Source organism: Olea europaea, chromosome 5 (assembly GCF_002742605.1).
Source record: "Olea europaea var. sylvestris chromosome 5, O_europaea_v1, whole genome shotgun sequence".
Taxonomy (NCBI): domain Eukaryota; kingdom Viridiplantae; phylum Streptophyta; class Magnoliopsida; order Lamiales; family Oleaceae; genus Olea; species Olea europaea.
The window spans coordinates 12,180,135-12,201,604 of NC_036241.1; the positions used below are offsets into that span (position 1 = coordinate 12,180,135).

Genomic DNA, 21,470 nt, shown 5'->3' on the forward strand with positions numbered 1-21,470 from the left:
AAGCTTCAACTTCTTTTATTCCAACATCGTAAACATGATAGAAGTTCATTACACAATATACCAATCCACAAAGCCATTTGCCAAAATTCACAACTCATACATGACAAATAATTAAAGTTGAACAATGTTACACACGATAACAAACAATATAACATACTAAACAACCATGCCAAAAGCTTGTCCCACAACAAGACCAACCCAATAAAGCAAGTTGCCAAATTTCACTACTCATAGATGACAACAATTTGAGAAGATGACTATGCCACGCTCACAAAATCAACTCCACCATTGGTGCACAGCAATACCCTCATCTCTTAATTTTCCATACAACGTTAAACACTGCCAATATGCCCTCTTCCTGCCATTCTCTTCTTCACCATCTTCATCTTGCCATTGATTCTTACACTCTAAAAACAACTCATCAACTAGACATATAGTCTTGTCTTTCATCATTTCCTCCACTACTTGTGCTTCTGCCTTCATCACAACATAGTCATCGCGCTTCATATTTTGCGTTAGCCATTCTGATATCCCCATATCTTGAGGCACAGTTCTACTCATTGATTCATCCTGATTCTCTATCTCCATGTTGTATATCTCGAATGGTTGATCCCTCATTGGATAATTTTTGTAAAACCAGTCGATGGAACTTGTATCATCTGAGATGAAAATCCTTCGAGGATAATTGTCAAGAGAGTCCCTCATCAAATCAGGCAGAAATTTCAGTTTCCTTGATCCAAAACTTAATTTTGGCAAAGCTCCTCTTGGCGGCTCTAGATACACGTCCTCTAAGCCCTCCAACGCTAATTTCTTGACCTTTGAAGCAGTCCCGCACGATACATCCTTTGTTGGGAAATTCATCAACCCATTTGTTGCCCCGATTTTCCTCAACGCCACCACGGTGTACTCAATGTCAGGAATATGTTCATATGAAATATTCTCATTCTCAAATCGTCTAAGATACACTATCTTATAATTCATTTGTTCTTGAAGAACATTAGGGGAATCATTGTTCAGTGGCGCAATCACGATGCCACCATTCTTGAGAATACCATCAATCAGCTTCATTTCATGGAAATTGAAAGCCAAAACAAAATCAAACACATCAACTTGGCTCAATTTCTTCTGGGTTTTATTAGATTTAATGGCCAAATCAATACCGATTCCATTTATGAATGGAAAATCATCTTCAATATCACAAATGCAGGAGCCTAAAATGAGCCCTCTGTTGCCTTTCTTGATAAGGCCTTCGTCAACCAAATCACGGAAAAGAACAGGAAAAATCTTGAAACAATTAATGTCCGAATCAGCATCGAACTCACAAAATCCATTTGTAGAATCCCTTCTTATACAGCCAAGGAAAAGCAACGCAACAAGAACCATTGCTAGTAACAATGATCTTGATATAATACGCAGAACCCGACAATCTGGGAGCTTAATAATCAAAAGGGTATCAGAATTGAATCCGATCCCAAATCCATTCACTTCATTGTTCATCTTGATTCGATTTTTAGCTCGATACTCACGAGTCATTCTGTCCATATTTTGCTCACTCAAGATGTCGAAAACTAAAATATAGTTCTTTTTATCAATAAAAAAAAATAGAGCTCAGTCACAAATCTGGGGCAGTGCCAGACGGGAAAATTTGAAATTTTCAGTTTTGAAAGAGAGAAGGAACAAGCCACAAAATGTGAGAAGAAAAGGTTTTTAGCGAGTGCAAAATCTGGCTGCGGTGTGATTCCCACCCACGAGAGCTAAACGATTGCTTCTAATTCTACACCAGAGGAGCATCAACTCCCTAAATCTTGCAATTTCCATGACTAGGTTCTTGAAATTTCTCCCTCCCTATCTCTCTCTTTCCCTCTCAATTCAAATGGATTTTCGTTCCATTTCAATTCACATTATGCAAAAAAAAAAAAAATGTTATCTGTAATGAATGATTTGAAACTCAACAACCATGAACAAGAGAGCGATCAACAGAAAAGAAGGAGATCTGGTGTAGAAAATCTGAAAATGAGAATGTAGAGAAAGAAAGGGGAATGAAGAGATGGGTATGGGTGGTGAACTGGGATGAGAGAGGGCAGGGCCATTGGCTTTAATTAGGTTGGCTGCGTGTGGGGTCCGTGGGGGACTCGAAGGTCATAATTTATTTTCTGGTTTTTGTTTGATTCTAAAATTAAGGAAAAAAGAGGGGACCTTATTATTTTAGAAGATAATGGCAGCTTGGCATCAATCACATAATGCATATCTATAGAAAATGATTATTGAATGTATAGATAATAAGTGAATAATAGCTATGAATTTCACTATGAATCAAAAATATTTTCGACTATAATTTATTATATTTTAATCACGATCCAAACATGCATATATTGAGTTGAGATTATGAATTTGATAACATATCAAATAATGTAATAAGTGTTATAAATTATAAAGAAAAGAAAATAGAGAAATTAATAGATTTATATATTAATCCTGTAGAGGTACAATCATTCACAAATTTGAGCCCCATTCTTTTCTAAGAATGTATTTTAAAATAATAGAATGGTGAAGAATGTGTCGTTAAAAAGAAGGAAATTTTTTTGGATTGTGTATAATGTTATTTTAACGAAAAATATGTAGTTGAAAAGAAGATAGAAAAAAATGTATTTTGAGAAAAATGAGAATCAAATGCCCTTGGCCATTTATTTATAACACTCCCTCTTATACTATATCGATAAAATCTTTTTTGAAAATTTTAATGGGACAAAATCTGAACTAATGAAATATAGTGTAGTTAGTCTTCCTAATTTCAACTAATGAAAAATTCATATCAAGTCATCCATATTTCGTACGCCAATGATTTCAATAGCACAATTCTAGTAAAGTAGCTCGTGTTAACTTGTTATAGCCTTCAAACAATACTGTCTTCATACATAATATTTATCTCTTAGTTAGCATAATGGTTCGTTGACAAATGGATTTTGTTGTTGTCTCTTCAAGGAGTATTGTATATAATTTTTAACATATAAGAGTATTATTTCGAAGATAAATATTTTGTACGTTATGGACATTCATTACATTAAAAAACACATTGTTAAAGTCTTACTAAGAAAAAATCCCAAGAGAAAAATTCTAATGAAGGGAAAAATATGTTATTTCTTTGAGTACGGTTAAACAATAGCCTAAGGAAAATTCAATGGAAGAAAATCTTAATTAAAGAAAAAAGAATACAACGATTAGTTACTCATCTTAAAGCATATTAAATCCTTCAAAAATAATTTTAATAGTCATATCAGATAAGTTTCTATAATAACATTTATTACAAGCATGTCTAGTTTTATGTATTGATAGGATAACAAGATATAGACTTTTTATTGTATCTATCGCAAGATAGTTTATATATTTATACAAGCATTTGCGAAATTCATTATATTAAGAGTCGAACATTATATATTACAACTTGATTATTATTATTATTATTTTAATTTCATTTGGTATAAGTATACACATTAAGGTGTTCAGGCTGCAAGTTTAGAAATTTCAAAAATTTTCTAATAATTTAAATTCTATTAGCATTTCGTCATTTTATTTGGCCATTTTAGTTGTTTTGATGAATTTATTTTGATATCCTCGTTATTTATAAGAATTTTTTGCTCGATTCTTAGTGTTTCTATGCCACTATCTCTTGTTGGTTTCTCTCTTAGCTCGTATTTCAAACAAACGAGCCTTAAGTGAGTGTTTAGATTTGAAGAGACTAAAATACAGTTTGAGATTTTATTGATTTTGGCCACTTTTATAGTTTTTAATGCCTAAACTAACGGATATAGACTATCGGGGGTATTCTACCACATTTGGGTGATTTTGAAGGGTTGTGCATCAAAATGAAAGGTTAGGAGATTGTTTTTGCAAACATTACAGGCTAATGTGCCAATTAGGTTTTTGCGTTTGGTTGTTTGTTTTTTTTGTATAATACTCAATATTTGTTTTATTTTAAATTTTTGAAAATGTAATTTTGAAAACAAAATTAAATTTATAACAACAAACTCAAAGCATTTTTTTGACGTTTCACTCAAAATATGGAATATAAAAGTAATTCAATTTCTCTTTCTTTGATTCTATAGACAATGAGTTTCATGGAACTTTTCATATGAGAATTTAGTTCGCAAACCTCGATTAACCTAGATTTTTTCGATTTGAATACAGTTCGTTCCCTGCTTTATGATTTTCATTTAGTTTTGGCTATTTTTGTTATCCTAATCTTCAATATTGACCCCGAAACTTTCAAGAGCTTCTACATTGGTCCTCTAACCTCAATAATCTTCCAAAATTGGTCATCTATAACCTTAAAAATGTGCAATTTAGTCCTCAAGCTTTCAGTATGTTGAATTTCATTCCTGAATCTTAAATTTTCCTCTTATCACCCCCTTACTATTTCTTTTTAATCCTGTACAATCCACTAGCTTTTAATTGTTTCGATTCAACTCCAATTGGACTAAACTCAAAATACCTCCAAGTTTGAATTTTGCATACAATAAGAATATTAAAACTTAATTAAAAGGCAAACTAAGCTAGCCTTAAATTTTTTGGTCCATTTTCCTTTATTCTCCTTCCTCCTTTTTTCTTAGTATATCAACCAGAGCTTTAAAAACAAGAATAAAGCTACTTGTTCATTATGTAGTTACATAATTGTTTACATAAAGATGATATGTTAAAAAGAGAGCGAAAAATTTTGAATTTTGCTATTTGTACACTGATTTTTAACTCTTTGGTTGATACTTGCATTATTGTCAAATGTTAATTGAATGGAAAAAAATTGTTCGAAATTTAAACAATCCAATAGGGTAAATGCCACACGGTAAAGTGTAAATTAAAATGTATATCATAGAATACGTGTAGTAAGGTTCAAAATTGTTTTTTCTTTTATTTGTATGAAAAATTCTGACCTTATCATATTTCAACACATCAAGCATATGTAAATCATTATGTAAACATATTATGCATATGTTGTGAAATATGATTGAGTATGAATTTCTTTAATAAAAATAAATAAAATTTCTTCACTCTTTTTTGACACCTCATCTGCATGTAAATTATTATATAACTACTTATGTAGAAGTAACATTATTTGAAATAAATTCCTTCCTTCTTATATATATAATTGGATTTCTCTAGTTGTACATAAAAATGTACATAATTGATTACATAATATGATGTTGGCAAAAAAACAAAAAAAAATTGGATGAAAAATTTATTGTACTTTAAATTGACAAATAGTAAAGTGTCATGCGACATTATGTAATCAATTATGTAAATCTTGATATAATTTTGGATATTGTTATATGTGTTGGGAATCTACTTATACATGCACAGAAGAAAATTAAAATTATTTCGATTCCCACCGAAGATCCCTTTGAAGAATTCTGCAAACCTTTTGCTTTTCTTTTCGTTCCAGCAATCTTGATTCGTCATCCGCAGCTGTCCAATTGTCCAACCTCCAACGGTGATCCACATAGAGAATAAGATTGCAGCTACCAAGATTTTCTCTCTTATGCCAGCAAGAATAATGAAAATCATATAGATTGAAAATTCTAGCAATGTATTTATATAAGCCCAAACGGGCCTGGTCCTATAAATTATTATTATTAGTTTAATTTCATTTGGCATAAGTATACACATTAAGGTGTTCAAACTCCAAGTTTAGAAATTTCAAAAATTTTCTAATAATTTAAATTCTATTATCATTTCGTCATTTTATTTGGCCATTTTAGTTGTTTTGATGAATTTATTTTGATGTCCTCGTTATTTATAAGAAATTTTTTGCTCGATTCTTAGTGTTTCTATGCCACTATCTCTTGTTGGTTTCTCTCTTAGCTCGTATTTCAAACAATCGAGCCTTAAGTGTGTTTAGATTTGAAGAGACTAAAATACAGTTTGAGATTTTATTGATTTTGGCCACTTTTATAGTTTTTAATGCCTAAACTAACGGATATAGACTATCGGGGGTATTCTACCACATTCAGGTGATTTTGAAGGGTTGTGCATCAAAATGAAAGGTTAGGAGATTGTTTATGCAAACATTACAGGCTAATGAGCCAATTAGGCCTTTGCGTTTGGTTTGCTGTTTTTAATTTTTTATAATACTCAGTATTTGTTTGATTTGAAATTTTTGAAAATAAGATTAAATTTATAACAACAACCTCAAAGCATTTTTTTGACGTTTCACTCAAAATATGGAATATATAAGTAATTCAATTCCTCTTTCTTTGATTTTATAGACAATGAATTTCATGGAACTTTTTATATGAGAATTTAGTTCGCAAACCTCGATTAACGTAGATTTTTTCGATTTGAATACAGTTCGTTCCTGCTTTATGATTTTTATTTAGTTTTGGCTTTTTTTTTTATCCGAATCTTCAATATTGACCCCGAAACTTTCAAAAGCTTCTACATTGGTCCCCTAACCTCAATAATCTTCCAAAATTGGTCATCTATAACCTCCAAAAATGTGCAATTTAGTCCTCAAGCTTTCAGTATGTTGAATTTCACTCTCGAGTCTTAAATTTTCCTCTTATCACCCAATTACTATTTCTTTTTAATCCTGTACAATCCACTAGCTTTTAATTGTTTCGATTCAACTCCAATTGGACTAAACTCAAAATACCTCCAAGTTTGAATTTTGCATACAATAAGAATATTTAAACTTAATTAAAAGGCAAACTAAGCTAGCCTTAAATTTTTTGGTCCATTTTCCTTTATTCTCCTTCCTCCTTTTTTCTTAGTATATCAACCAGAGCTTTAAAAACAAGAATAAAGCTACTTGTTCATTATGTGGTTACATAATTGTTTACATAAAGATGATATGTTAAAAAGAGAGCGAAAATTTTTGAATTTTGCTATTTATACACTAATTTTTAACTCTTTAGTTGATACTTGCATTATTGTCAAATGTTAATTGAATGGAAAAAACTGTTCGAAATTTAAACAATCCAATAGGGTAAATGCCACACGGTAAAGTGTAAATTAAAATGTATATCATAGAATACGTGTAGTAAGGTTCAAAATTGTTTTTTCTTTTATTTGTATGAAAAATTCTGACCTTATAATATTTCAACACATCAAGCATATGTAAATCATTATGTAAACATATTATGCATATGTTGTGAGATATGATTGAGTATGAATTTCTTTAATCAAATAAAAAAAAAATGTCTTCACTCTTTTTTTGATTCCTCATTTGTATGTAAATTATTATATAACCACTTATGTATAAGTAACATTATTCAAAATATAATTGATTATATATATAAAATTAGATTTTGCTATTTGTACATAATTGATTACATAATATGATGTTGGGAAAAAAGATTGGATGAACAAATTGATTGTATTTTAAATTGACAAATAGTAAAGTGTCATATGACATTATATAATTAATTATGTAAATCTTGATATAATTTTGGACATTGCTACATGTACATCAAGATTAACGTAAGGGGTTATGTTGACACACAAAAAGTTTAGCCCAAGTCGAATAGCCCAAGGAATGAAGCCCAACTGGAAGATCCTCAAAAAATCAAATAGCCCAAAGAACGAACCAATCAGGCAGTGCAGGATAAAGGCCCAAATAGGGAAGCCCATGAACGCGGTAATACCATCGCCCAAGGTTGCAAGTCGCCCAAGATTTGAGTGAATGAATTGCTATGCAGTTGCCCAGAGCTGTGACCCTGCTCTCGTCCAAACATCCGAGTCGCCCAGCATCTTAACAAACATAAGATGTTATGGTTACCCAAAAGTGCAGTTAATGAAGCAGTTATTGGGTAGTCCTATCACGTCCCATGATTCAAGGAATTCAATTGAAAACGGTTAAACGACAAAAGTAATGGCAGCAGTTACGAGAAAAGTAGGCAGTTATAGAGCGATCAAGCAGTTTTTAAGTAGTTGATCACGAAGAGATCATCCAGGGAGTATAAAAGGAAGAAAAGATATAGAGCAAAGGACCCCGAATCAAACACTCTCAAACAGAGAATATGTAACTCTAAATTTCTTAGTTTAGATTTAAACACTTCTTTTTCAGTAACTCGTGTGCTTGCGCCCCTTGGAGGCATTCTGTTTTTATTTTCCAATTGTAAAGTCATTGCCAATAAAAACACCCCTTTTTAGGACTTTGTCTCAAGAGATTTGTCCCTTACATAATCGTCTAATCCCTTTTTAATTGTTAGCGAATAACCCGCGCGAAATAATTTGGCACGCCCAGTGGGACCGTGGTGTTTGGTGTTGAAGATACAAAAGGTGAAACAATATGTCTCAGAGATCCGATAAGGAAGCAGCAAGTCAGGGAGGAGTCCAGTCTGTGATCGAGCGATATGAGGAGCAGCATAGCTCTCCACGAACAGATGGATAGAATCAAAGCAGTAACAGTCGTTACGAATCAATGGCAGAGTTGAGAGTCCTCGAACTATGCGTGCACTACTTGGAGAACTCACACAAGATGTCGTTGAACAGGTAAATCTTCGAAATATTCATAATATGGAAAGATTTACCCAGAATGGGAATGCACATTATGATAACATGGCCAAACAACTGAATACTTTGAATGAAATAATGAATAAGTTGGTAGGCCAAATTTGTCAACCAGTTACGCCTCTTGCAAACCACTTTCAAACTAGGACAATTGTGGGACATAATCCCCCAGTCCTAAACCCAAGTCAAGGGGTAGAACCACATTTCGGTCCCTCTACTTCAAACCAAGGGGATGGTGTAATACCAAATCAGAATAATGGTAGTGGTACGCCTAACTTGGGGGGTAATCCAAATGTAAGAGATAATGTCCTAAATAACGGGCAGAATACCCCACGTGTTAATGAGGGAATAAATGTTCAGGCTAATGGTAACAATGGCCCAAATCATGGTAACTTTATTCCTAATCAAGAACCAAATATCAGGCCTCAAGCAAATCAACCGGTCAACCAACCTGTAGGGATTCCATATGATCCCAACGTCATGTTGAGGAATCAGATTATGGAAATCGTACAAGACCAGATGGCTTTTGGGGTACGTCCTGTCATTAGGCCGACTTACACAAAGCCATATCCTGATTGGATAGACCAAGCATATCCATGGCCTAGAGGGTATAAAGTGCCAGAATTCTCACTGTTTACCGGTTTAGAGGAGGTGTCTACTCTAGAACACATAGGGCGATTCACACTGCAAAGTGGTGACGTAACTGATTATCATAAAATGAGGCTTTTCCCTAGTTCATTAACAGGAGTAGCTTTCTCCTGGTTCATCAATTTTCCAGCAAATTCTGTTCAAACATGGCAACAATTGGAACAATTATTCCACACTCAGTTTTATAAGATTGAGTCTGAAGTTACTTTGGCTGATTTGGCGAACCTACGTCAAATGCCAAACGAGTGGGCAGAAGGTTTCCTCCAAATGTTCAAGACAGCAAGAAGTAAATATTTTGTACCTCTGCCCGAAAAAGAGTGTCAAAATCGCTCAAGGTTGTTTGAGCTTTGATTTGAAAAAGAAATTCCAAGACAAGGAATTTCCTGACCTTTTTCAATTGAGCGCGAACGTGATTAGGTATGAACAATTGATAAGAGAAGAAGAGCAGATAAAAAATTCTAGTAAGGGGACTTATTATAGAGACCCAAATTTTGATGTTCATACCATCAATAACGAGTCATACAATCAGACCGAAATGTGTTTGGCCGAATTAGTCAAAGGAGACACGTATACTTGTCCTATAATGGCTAAGCCTAGACCATCGGGCAAGGATGAGCTTATGAAAGATGAAAACGTAAAAGTTAGAACATTCTTGTTCGATGTAATCAAAGCTGACCTTATATTTGATAAATTATATAAGGATAAGCAGATAAAACTGATCGATAAGCATAAATTGCCAAACTCTGAACAAATTAAGGGTAAAAAATATTGTAAGTGGCATAATGCATGGTCACATTTGACTAACAATTGCTTGGTTTTTCGCAATGTGTTACAGGATGCCATTGAATCAGGACGAATTACGTTCGATGATAAGAAGAAAATGACAGTGGACGAAAATCCTTTTCCACAGCCACTTGGAGTGAATATGGTGACGTCTGGTTTCAAAAACAAGTTGCCAAAATTCAAATTGGTTATAGATGATGGAGAAGAAGACCCTGGACCACATCCCAGTGTCTTCGAGCGTATTAAAGGAAAGGAGCCAAAAGAGGATGTAGACGTCTTGTGTGCAAGATGTAAAAGAGAAGTGAGTGGGAATATGGAGAAATCAGGGATATGGCAGCATCCCCATCGCCCTACTCTCCTCCCAAACGCTCAGCCTGGTAGAGGGCGAGGTACATCGTTCTACAAGAGACCGCATTTTGAGAGGCAGTTCAGGCCAGTAGATAATGGGAGAACATTCAGACCGCAACCTCGTCGACCAAATGTATGGCATTCGTTCCAGTATAATGCATGAAAGGCAATACCCTTCGACGAGATGACTAGAACCCAACAAAGGCGTTTCCAACAAAATTATGGACGAAAGATGAGACAACAATAGGGAGTGCCACGTCCTAAGGCGCCTAAATTACTCAAGGTAGTCAATCAAAATATTCTTAAAGATAGTGAAGAGATTGGTACAGATGAATCAATGAAAGAGTTGCCAGAAACTTCTTCTGGGAGATCAAAGTTTGAGCGAGACAGAAAGGATGGAGAAGATCCAGATCAGCCCCTTACTATTCAGTTCGGTACGTTACCTCCTATTGTGGCTAATAACTATTTACTAGCCAATGAGTTCAAGGATAAAGAGAAGGAAGAAGAAGAAAGAGAGGATTACGAAGGAGAAGCGTGCGTGCTGGAATATGAAGAAGACCAGACTTCTAGAGAGGCCTACAATGGTGAGGAAGATGATGGAATGATAGACACTGAAGAAGAAATTGACCTAGAAGCAGAAACAAGAAGAAGAGGAGTATCGTACAATACTCCGTTGAAGCAACTACATCGAGAGGGAGTTCGTGAAGTAGATTTATTGGGAGAAACCATCTGGGCATTCTTTTAATTTTTACGTGCTGTACGGGAAGCCCAAAAGGAAGAGGAGAGTACCTCGCTCTGAAAAGTATGGATCAACTCCAAGAATAATGCCTCCTCCCACAGGTTGGGTAATGAACGAGGAAGCATCAGAAAACAGTAAAAAGGAAATTCAGGAGACAGAGGCTCAGTGCGATATGCTACACGTTGACTTATCACAAAAGGATAACTCGACATAGAACAAGCGGGAAGTAGAAATAGAAGCTGCCGAAAAGGTTATTTTTAAACGGCTAGCTGTGAAATTGACTAAACACTTGAGGTCGTTGTACGTTAAAACTCTAGTTAACGGCATAACTGTGGCAAAAGTGCTTGTCGATAATGGAGCAGCTATAAACACCATTCCATCTAGGATGATGAGGAAATTTGCAAAGACGGAAGGGGATATGATTCCAATAGAAGTTATCCTTACAAGTTTCAATAGAGGAGCAACTACAGCTAAGGGAGTTATGCCATTGGACATAACTATAGGTACAACTACTAGGACCACAGTTTTTTTTGTAATAGATGGTCCTACTAGTTACAATGTGTTACTAGGAAGAGATTGGATACACGAAAGTCACTGTATACCCTCATCACTCCATCAATGCCTGGTTTTTTGGAATAACAAGGGGGAAGCAGAGGTGATGCAGGCCGATCATAGGCCTTTTATCGCAGAAGCAAACTCAGTGGAAATGTTCATGTACGAAGGAAACTACGGACCTGTCAGGGTAGTCTAAAATGGGGAAGAAACTCAATTGTCGCGCAGAGTGAAGAGCCATTTTCAGTGGACGCACTTATTGAAATGTTCAGTCAGATGAGGCCAAATATAGTAGCCCTAGAAGAGCCATTAATTGGCAAAAGAATAATCAAGGAGTCCTGAATGAGTTCGAAGCAACAAGAGCAAATGACCGATATTTAGGCCTTCAAAGCCAAATTAATGGCTTTCAATTAAAAAATGCAAGGATAAGATGAAAGAAGAGGCAGCCCTGAAAGCGTTGAAAGACAAATTAACAGTATTCGAATTGGAACAAAGTATTGACCGGGAAGTCAACAAGGTGGATTGTTTAGAAGAAGAAGTGCTTACAAGGGAGCTGGACGATGAAGTAATGCGGATCATCAAACCTGGATATGCTCAAGCACAAGGCCCTCTGATTAAAGTAAATATTGGCAATGAAAGAGAAGACCGTCCAACATTCATCAGCCAGATGCTCGATCAAGAGGTTAGTGATAAATTAATCGCTCTGTTAAAGGAGTATAAAGATTATTTTGCTTGGAAATATGAACAAATGCCTGGTTTAGATAGAGACTTGGTGGACCATAGATTACCAACTAAGCCTAATTTTAAATCTCATAGACAACCTCCCAGACGTTTTGCTCCAATGTACTCCCTGAGATTAAGAAAGAGATAGAGCGATTATTAAAAACAGTCTTTATTAGAACAGTCAGGTATGTCGAATGGTTGTCCAATATCGTGCCAGTACTAAAAAAGAATGGTAAACTAAGGGTGTGCATAGACTTTAGGAATTTAAACATAGCCACACCCAAAGATGAATATCCAATGCCCACGGTAGATTCTTTAGTAGACTCAACCGTCGGACACGTCATGTATTCTTTCATGGATGGGTATTCAGGATACAATCAAATTTATATAGCTAAGGAAGACATACACAAAACTGCCTTTAGATGCCTTGAGTCTCTAGGATGTTTTGAATGGGTTGTCATGCCTTTCGGCCTGAAATATGCAGGAGCAACTTGTCAAAGGGCAATGAATTTAATTTTTCATGATATGATAGGCAAGTTTGTAGAAGTGTATGTAGATGATATAGTGGTCAAATCCATTAAAGAAGAGGACCATTTCGAACAGTTAAGATGTTCATTTGAGCAAATGAAGCAATATAAGTTAAAGTTGAATCCCTTGAAATGTGCATTTGGTGTTAATGCATGGAACTTTCTTGGTTTCTTGGTACACAAAAGAGGGATTGAACTTGATAAAAATAAAGCGAAGGCCATTTTAGAGGCCAAATCACCTAGCAACAAAAAAAAATTGCAAAGGTTTCTAGGCCAAGTAAACTTTTTAAGATGCTTTATTTCTAATTGTGTAGGGCGAACTAAAGTCTTTTCGTCGCTTTTAAAGCTGAAAAATCAGGACATATTTATCAAGTCCACCAGTATTGGTGTCACCAATCCAAGGACGGCCAATGAAAGTATATGTATTGGCTGAAAAATAATCAATAGCTGGAATGGTCGCGCAAGAAGATCAATTTGGTGAAGAGAGGGCGATTTACTACTTGAGTAGACGGTTAACAAAATGTGAATGTAATTACTCTGCTATTGAAAAATTATGTCTTGCATTGTATTTCACATGTACAAAATTAAGGGCTTATTTATGGCCCGTAACCGTTTATTTGATTTCTAAAGTAAATTTGATTAAGTATATGTTCTCTCATCCCATTTTACACCAAAGGGTAGGCCTTTGGACGTTAGCTTTATCAGAATTTGAAATACAATACATACCCAAAAGGCAGTAAAAAAATCAAGCTTTAGCTAACTTTCTAGCCGATCATCCATGCCTTGACATGCCTGAAGAAATTGAATTAGAAATCAATTCATTCGAGCCAAAACCTTGGATGTTGTATTTCGATGGGTCAAAAACCTCTAAAGGTTCAGGAGTAGGAGTAGCATTGATAAATTCTTTAGGGATTTGCTACAAGTTCGCATTCACTTTAGATAGGATGTGCACCAACAATCAGGCCGAATATGAAGCCTTAATCATAGGCCTGGAACTAATGATAGATATGGGGGTAAAAAATGTAAACATTAGAGGCGATTCTCAATTGATAATTCACCAACTGATTGGTGATTTTAAATGCCAAAGTGATTCCATCATGAGTCAATATGAAATCGCTCGAGAGTTATTAGAAGAATTCGACCAAGTAGAACTTCAATGCGTTAATAGGATATACAATAACGTGGCAAATGAGTTGGCCCAAATGGCCTCAGGGTATTCAAAGGTTTTAAATTGGAAGTCTACTTGTGAGTATGAAACAATATTTCTCGTGATCCAAAAAAGGGCGAGAAAGATTGAATTTCATTGCATACAAGATGGAGATGCAATGGATTGGAGGGCAGAAATTAAGGAGTTCCTTAAAGAACCTAATAAAAGAGATAGTAGAAAAATGAAGTTGTGTTTGCTAAACTATGCACTGATAGATGAAGAGTTGTTCTAGAAACGCTTTGATGGTATACTGCTAAAATGTGTAAGTTTGCAAGAAGCCAGGACGATCATGGCTGAAGTGCACGAAGGGATATGTGGAGCTCATCAAGCTGGCTAAAGGATGAGATGGTTAATTATTAGGAGTGGATATTTTTTGCCAAAAATAGGAGAATTATGCGTTCAATATGCAAAGATTTGTTTAGCATGCCAAAAGCATGGTTCAATATAGAGGGCGCCAGCACGAGAGATAACACCTATTATTAAGCCTTGGCCGTTCAAAGGTTGGGCGATAGACCTGATAGGGAAGATTTATTCCCCATTATCCAAGCAACATACTTTTTTTATAGTTGCAACCGATTATTTCACTAAGTGGGTAGAGGCGGTATCTTTAAAGGAGATCACCCAAAAGAATGTCATATAATTTATCCGTGATCACATCATTTATAGATTTAGAATTTCACAAACTTTGATGGTAGATCACGGGACATTTTTAAATAGGGATCAAGTGAATAAATTCTTGAGCGAGTTTGGAGTTAAATTAGTAAACTCCACACCATATTACGCTCAATCCAACGGGCAAGCAGAATCTTCTAATGAGATTCTAAAAAATATCATAAAGAAAATGATAGATGAAAATGCTAGAAATTGGCACGAATGTCTGAACAAGGCCTTATGGGCTTATAGGAAGTCACCTCGGTCAAGTACCAAAATTACTCCTTTCCAACTTACTTATGGACAGGAGACCGTGTTGCCTATGAAAATTAACGTGCAATCGATCAGAGTGTGTTTGCAACATAAGTTAAGTGATGATGAATATATCGAATCGCTAGTTCAAAACTTATTAGAGTTGGACGAATTAAAGTTAGACGTCCTAGATAGATTGCAAGTTCAAAAATGAAGAATCGCTAAATTTTATAATAAAAAAGTTATAGCCAAGTCGTTCAACTTGGGCGAACTGGTTTGGAAAACAGTACTCCCTTTGGATAGCAAAGATCCAAAGTATGGTAAATAGTCTCCCAATTGGGAAGGACCATATAAAGTGAGTAATGTATTGCCTAATGGAGCCTATCATTTGGAAGATTTAGACGGCACCAAGCACATGAGGTTCATTAATGGCAAATATTTGAAAAAGTATGTTCCTTCCTTATGGGAAAGTGAACAAATAAAAGTGTAACCAAATCGCATTGAACGATCGTAGAGTAAAAAGGACCAGAGCGAAATACGTTCAAATAAATTCCTTTATTATCAAATGTTCATTACAAAGCTGTGAAATACAATATGCTAAATGCTTTATAAACTACAACTAAGAGCAAACTAATTTTCCGGTCGATCGCCGAGTAAGAGGGTGTACTGGCCTTGATCGTCATCCTGATCGCACTGTTGCAAGGGCAAGCAGGGAGGCCGAGAAGCACTCTCAACAAGTAGAAAGGAAGATGAAGCGCCCTCATATCGCCTTCCTAAATGCATCGCTGCAACGACGGGCAAGGAGGCTGAGAAGCATTCTCAGCAAGCAAGGTGGCCTGCAAGCACCGCATAAATTGCCTTCCATCATTGAACTCCTTCTAGGAATGGAGACGATGGGAAGAACTTTGCTGCTGGCCAAAGAATATTTCCTATATCTCCCATAGCAAAGGTGACATCAAGAAAGATGGCAAAGTGGGCGGATCAGATGATCCATTTCCATGGAAAACGAAAGCTTTTGGATTGATTGTCAGAAATGCCAAGCAATGGCAGCAAATTGGTTTTTTGAAGAAGAAAATGGAAATGAAGATGAAAAATATGAAGTATACGTGTATTTATAGGGAGGTGAAGGTGAAAAGACAGAATATGATGTGCATTTATAGGGGGGGTGAAGGTGAAAAGACAGAATATGAGTAGCCATATTCGTGTCTAGTAAATGGGATTAAGTGGCCCAAAGTCGGGCAGAAATATCAAGAAAAAATGTATAAAAATTTTAGAATAAAACAATTAAATGCCTGAGCGATTGACGATTAAAAAAAACGAACGTCAATAAATACACAAGAGGCTAAAATAGTTATTCATTGACAATGATGACTGCTGTTATATCAGTACAAGGTTACAAAGGGAAAGTCAAATGCGAAATTACAAAAAGAAAAAGTTAAGGCATTATATGTCTTAATTACAATTCGCCCCATACCAAATGAATTCTTTCCCTAAGTCTCCCCCAGTCCTCGCTCTGCCGAGAAGAAGTGATGTTCAATTTAGCCACAACATCATCGTCAACTTCCAACTTCTTGTACTGCTGGACCAAAGACTTAGTTCACTCAATTTCTTGGGAGGCATTACGCTTTTTAGCAGCCATTCTCGCCTTGCAGTCGTCCATCTTGGCTTGAAACTCCTTCATCTGAGCAGTCAAACTAGTCATCAAAGAGTTTTCAATCATGACTTCGGAAGAGATTTCTTTCAACTCGTCCTCAGCTTTGTTGATCTCCAGAAGCAAAGACTCTTTTTCAGATACGGCGCGAAGATATTGAGTACTTTTGGCTTTCAGTTCAACATTCTTGGCCAGTAAGGAGAGGACCTCGGAATGGACAACTTTCAACGCCGCTTTAAAATCAGCAGAAAGATTGAGCGACGGAAGTGTCAGTGCTTGCTCCAATTTCGCATTCAAATGCTCAAGCTTATCTTTATACTTGGCAGCACTAGCCTTACCGATGTCCATATCCATGAAGGACACATACTCAAATATCGACTACTTAAGGAATTCCATATCTTCCTCTGAAGAAGCATAAGGACAACTGGCTGAAGCAGGGCGAGATGTCTTGACTTGCCCCCAAGAAGTGAACAAGTCTTGAATGGAACGCACAATTTTATCAGCATCCTGCAAAGAAAATCGCCAATATTGAAGGTTTCCACTACACTAAACAAAGTGGAGGTAAAGGTGAAGCAAAGATTACCTCATCAGCAATCTTGGAAAATGGCATATCCCCAGCCAAATCTGCCACCTGTGGCTCCACCATTCGTGAGGACTTCCCCTTGTCTAAGCGAGAAGACCTTGCCGCAACGGGCAGACTCATGGGAACATCTGCAGAACTCAAAAGGCAACAAATCAACACCAATAGCACAAGCAAAGGTAAAGCATCAAAAAATGAATTACTATCTGCTTCGACGTTTGGGGGGTCAACGTCTTGGGAAGAAGGTGGCTCGTCCATTGGTTGTGATGAAGATTCTGGGACTAAAGATTTCTCTTTAAGCGTAGTCCCTTCATCAGCTGGTTTGGACGAAGCAGCCCAGCAGAGGATGATGGAGCAGTAGCTGCCAACACCAAAGCCTTCAAGGGAGAGGTTGAACTTTTCTGAGAAGTCCAAATAAACTATCAGCACATGGAAAAGTTTCAAGTATGGAAAGGTATGCTTATGAGTAAACCAATTTAATTACCTTCTTCCTGACGATGAGAGGGGTATCATCATCATCATCAGCATCATCCTCCAAAATGGGAGACGCTGAGGCTGGCCGTTTGCAGCTTGGGGCACTTTTAGCTACAGTGGGCTTGGCAGGAAGAGAAGTCGATGGACGGGCAGATTGTTTAGCACGAACAAAGGAAGAGGGACTCCTAATGGACACAGGAGTGACCAAAACAGGAGAGGTGGAAGAAATGTTTGGCTGGTCTAGTGAATGGAAAGCACGATTGACATCAGTCGCAAACAATCTGCGCTTTACTGACGGCCAGAGTCGTTTAAAAAGGGGATGGATGGCACGGCTAGGATTGAAGGGGGCTAATGAAAAGTTTCTCGTCAAAAGAAGATTGCGAGCATTTATAGCCTCTGCCTCTGCCTTATTAATGGTGTGGAAGCGGTCTATCAAATTCCTTGAATAGCAAGGGGGAAAGGGCCAAGTTTGGCCAAAACCAAGTTGACGAGCAAAAAATTGGGAAAAATATATTTCTACCCCAGCCTTGGCATTGGTCCCAGTCAAAATATCATGAAACAACTCCTTCTCGGTCAAAAACTAAATCCAAACAAACAAGGAAGTGTTCGCACTATCCAGAGTGGATGGAGGCTGCACATAATCTGGAGTCAAAAAGGGAGGAAAAGGAAAGAAGGAAGGGATTGAATCCAAAGTATAAAATAATGAAAAAATGTGGACATATTTACAGGAGTCAGGAGCTCAATGGCTAGCCCATAGCAACTAGCAGAAGGACTAGAAAAAGATGGAGCACCAAGCGATGGAAAATAGACTCTCAACCACATTTGAGTGAACCAAAGAGGCCCACTGCCAATGGGAGATGCACCATTCTTCAATTGGGATTGAAGAGAAGTCATGCCTCTATAAAGGGCAGCTAAAAAGAAAGAATACAAATTCAGAGGCCTACCACGCGCCAATTCGTGCACTATGGGTAAATAGCTTATGGAGGGCTTTATACTTGGCACACACAAAATGTATTTACAAAGCCAACTCAGAAGAAAGGCCACTCGCTCAGTATGGGAAGGCTCAGCGCTCGAATGGTTATGAAAGGTTTGCAGGCTTGAATATGATTCGGTGAGGCCTCTATCAAATTTTGGGGCGACACCAGAAATCAAAATATCAGGGAAAATGGTATCGCCCAAAGGTGGCAGATTTACTAGGACCCCAACATCCTTTAAGGTAATGGACATGGGACTAAGAGGAAGGATAAAAGTATTATACTCAGAAGACCAAAAACTTAAAGCGATTGGAAAAAGTACTGGGTCAAAAATAGGGGGTTGAAGAGAGATTCCTAACAAATCAGAAATCCTAGCCTTATAAAAAATTGTCGTAGTAGGACCATGGTCCACAAGGCGAGCATGCCATCTACGAAAAACGACATCAAATTTAGGCCAAGTGCGAATACCTCTTTCGCGAAGTGGCCCCAGCGACAAAGAATTTAGAAACGGAGGGCCTTGAGTACAAAGGAACAGCTGACCGACCGCCGCTTGTTCGATGGCCTCGACATTGTTGAATAAAGGACCTAGATAGAACTCATTGAGTTCAACATTGGCCGGTGCAAGGAAGTTCGGAGTTATATATGGCCGAGTAAGGAGTTTCTGAAAGTCTTCGAAACTAAAGGAGTCACCAGACTGGGATTGTGAAGCAGCCATTAGGGACGAAATAAAGTTTTTCAGAGTTACATAACAGAGAAGGAAGGAGATGAACAGTAATATTGCGGGAGAGAAGCGCGAAAAAATGAGGCATGATTTAGTAGTACAATGAAATAGCGTATTTGGGGGTTATAAGGATTTGCAAACGTCGCACCTTTTTAGACTATGGAAGAAAATAATGATTGAAATTTTTGGAAATTTCGAATGTTGTTGGGAAACACAAAGTGAATATGGCAAAAATTAATAAATAGTATTAATCCTGCCATATTGGGGGGGTAATTGTTGACTCACAAAAGTTCAGCCCAAGTCGAATAGCCCAAGGAATGAAGCCCAACTGGAAGATCCGCAAAAAATCAAATAGCCCAAAGAACGAACCAATCAGGCAGTGCAGGATAAAGGCCCAAATAGGGAAGTTCATGAACGCGGTAATACCATCGCCCAAGGTTACAAGTCGCCCAAGATTTGAGCGAATAAATTGCCATGCAGTCGCCCAGAGCTGTGACCCTGCTCTCGTCCAAACATCCGAGTCGCCCAGCATCTTAACAAACATAAGATATTATGGCTACCCAAAAGTGCAGTTAATGAAACAGTTATTGGGTAGTCCTATCACGTCCTACAATTCAAGGAATTCAATTGAAGACGGTTGAACGACAAAAGTAATGGCAGCAGTTAGAGAAGGCAGTTCCACGACAAATTGGCCACTACGAGGAAAGTAGGCAGTTATAGAGCAATCAAGCAGTTTTTAAGTGGTTGATCACGAAGAGATCATCCAGAGAGTATAAAAGGAAGAAAAGACATAGAGCAAAGAACCCCGAATCAAATACTCTCAAACAGAGAATATGTAATTTTAAATTTTTTAGTTTAGATTTAAACACTTCTTTTTCAGTAACTCGTGTGCTTGTACCCCTTGGAGACATTCTGTTTTTATTTTTCAATTGTAAAGTCATCGCCAATAAAAACACCCATTTTTGGAATTTTGTCTCAAGAGGTTTGTCTCTTACACAATCTTCTGACTCCTTTTTAATTGTTAGTGACTAACCCGCGCGAAACAGGTTACATAATCCCTACATGACACTTCATCATTTGTCAATTTAAAACATAGTTAAATTTTTCATCCAATTTTTTTTTCAACATCATTTTCGATAACTACTTATATACTATTTCTACATACAAATAACAAAATTCTATAATTTTTGTAGTAAAACTAAAGAAAAACACAACATTGGCCAAATAAATAAATAAATAAAAATTATCGTGTACGTCATTGTCACGTGCACCATACTTTTAAGGTGGTTCTACCACAACGATGGAGCTCGCTCTCTACTGGGAAATACAGCTTAATAGCCTAAATAAAAGGAGGATTTTCTAAATTAGTCTAAGAAATAAAAACATTTGAAAACTAGTCTCCAAACAACCAATTTTCCAAAAATACCCTTAATAGAGAAATTACAACCAAAGCCATTATAATGTCTAAAAACCTTCAAATAAGTCCTCAAAGATATATAGATCAAAATTTTTTAATAAATTTAGATTCAAATATTATACAAAATTTTATTGATCTAAAAAACGCTACAGAAAATGAATTAACCTATTTGGAAGAAGATCTAAAAGATTTCTTTGTAGAATATCTAGATCCAAAACTAAAAAATAAAAATGATTCCATAGATGATGAAGCAATTAAAATGGAAAAAGATATATATAAATTAATTCTTAATTTAAGAAGAAGAATTAAAGAATTAAACATAATTATTCAAGAAAAAATATTGGTAAAAAATAGTGAATTTTATAAATTCTATTGTGATATTTTAAATACTTATGAAGAATCTAATTGGCTCAAAAATATTAACCCCTCCGCTGCACACTCCGATCAAATGGTATCAGAGCCATGTTACGAACCAAAAATAATGATGAATATAGTAGACGAAGAAAATATAATTGAAGAATTTTTGGAAAAAGTTAAAAAACATAAAAAACCTAGTTATCCCTATTTACCTAAAAACACTACAAATGAAAGTTTTGAGGATATACATAAAAGGCTAGAAAATCTAGAATATAATCTACAAGTAGGAAATGCATTATTAGATAATAATCTTAGAGGAAAAGATAGGATTATAATTAATCCACCCCAAGATTTTAGAATAACA

The 21,470-nt window shown here is 36.2% G+C and overlaps 1 protein-coding gene across 1 annotated transcript; it reads right to left on the bottom strand.

The window, feature by feature from the left end:
- Nucleotides 1–276: 276 nt before the first annotated feature.
- LOC111394240 lies at nt 277–1,533 on the bottom strand. The gene has a single exon (XM_023019999.1). It carries the CDS (start codon nt 1,531–1,533, stop codon nt 277–279), a length of 1,257 nt encoding a protein of 418 aa, XP_022875767.1.
- Between the last annotated feature and the right edge of the window lie 19,937 nt (nt 1,534–21,470).

What these genes read in the sequence shown, in the direction of transcription:
- LOC111394240 (XM_023019999.1), bottom strand. Translation starts at nt 1,533, where the DNA reads ATGACTCGTGAGTATCGAGCTAAAAATCGAATCAAGATGAACAATGAA.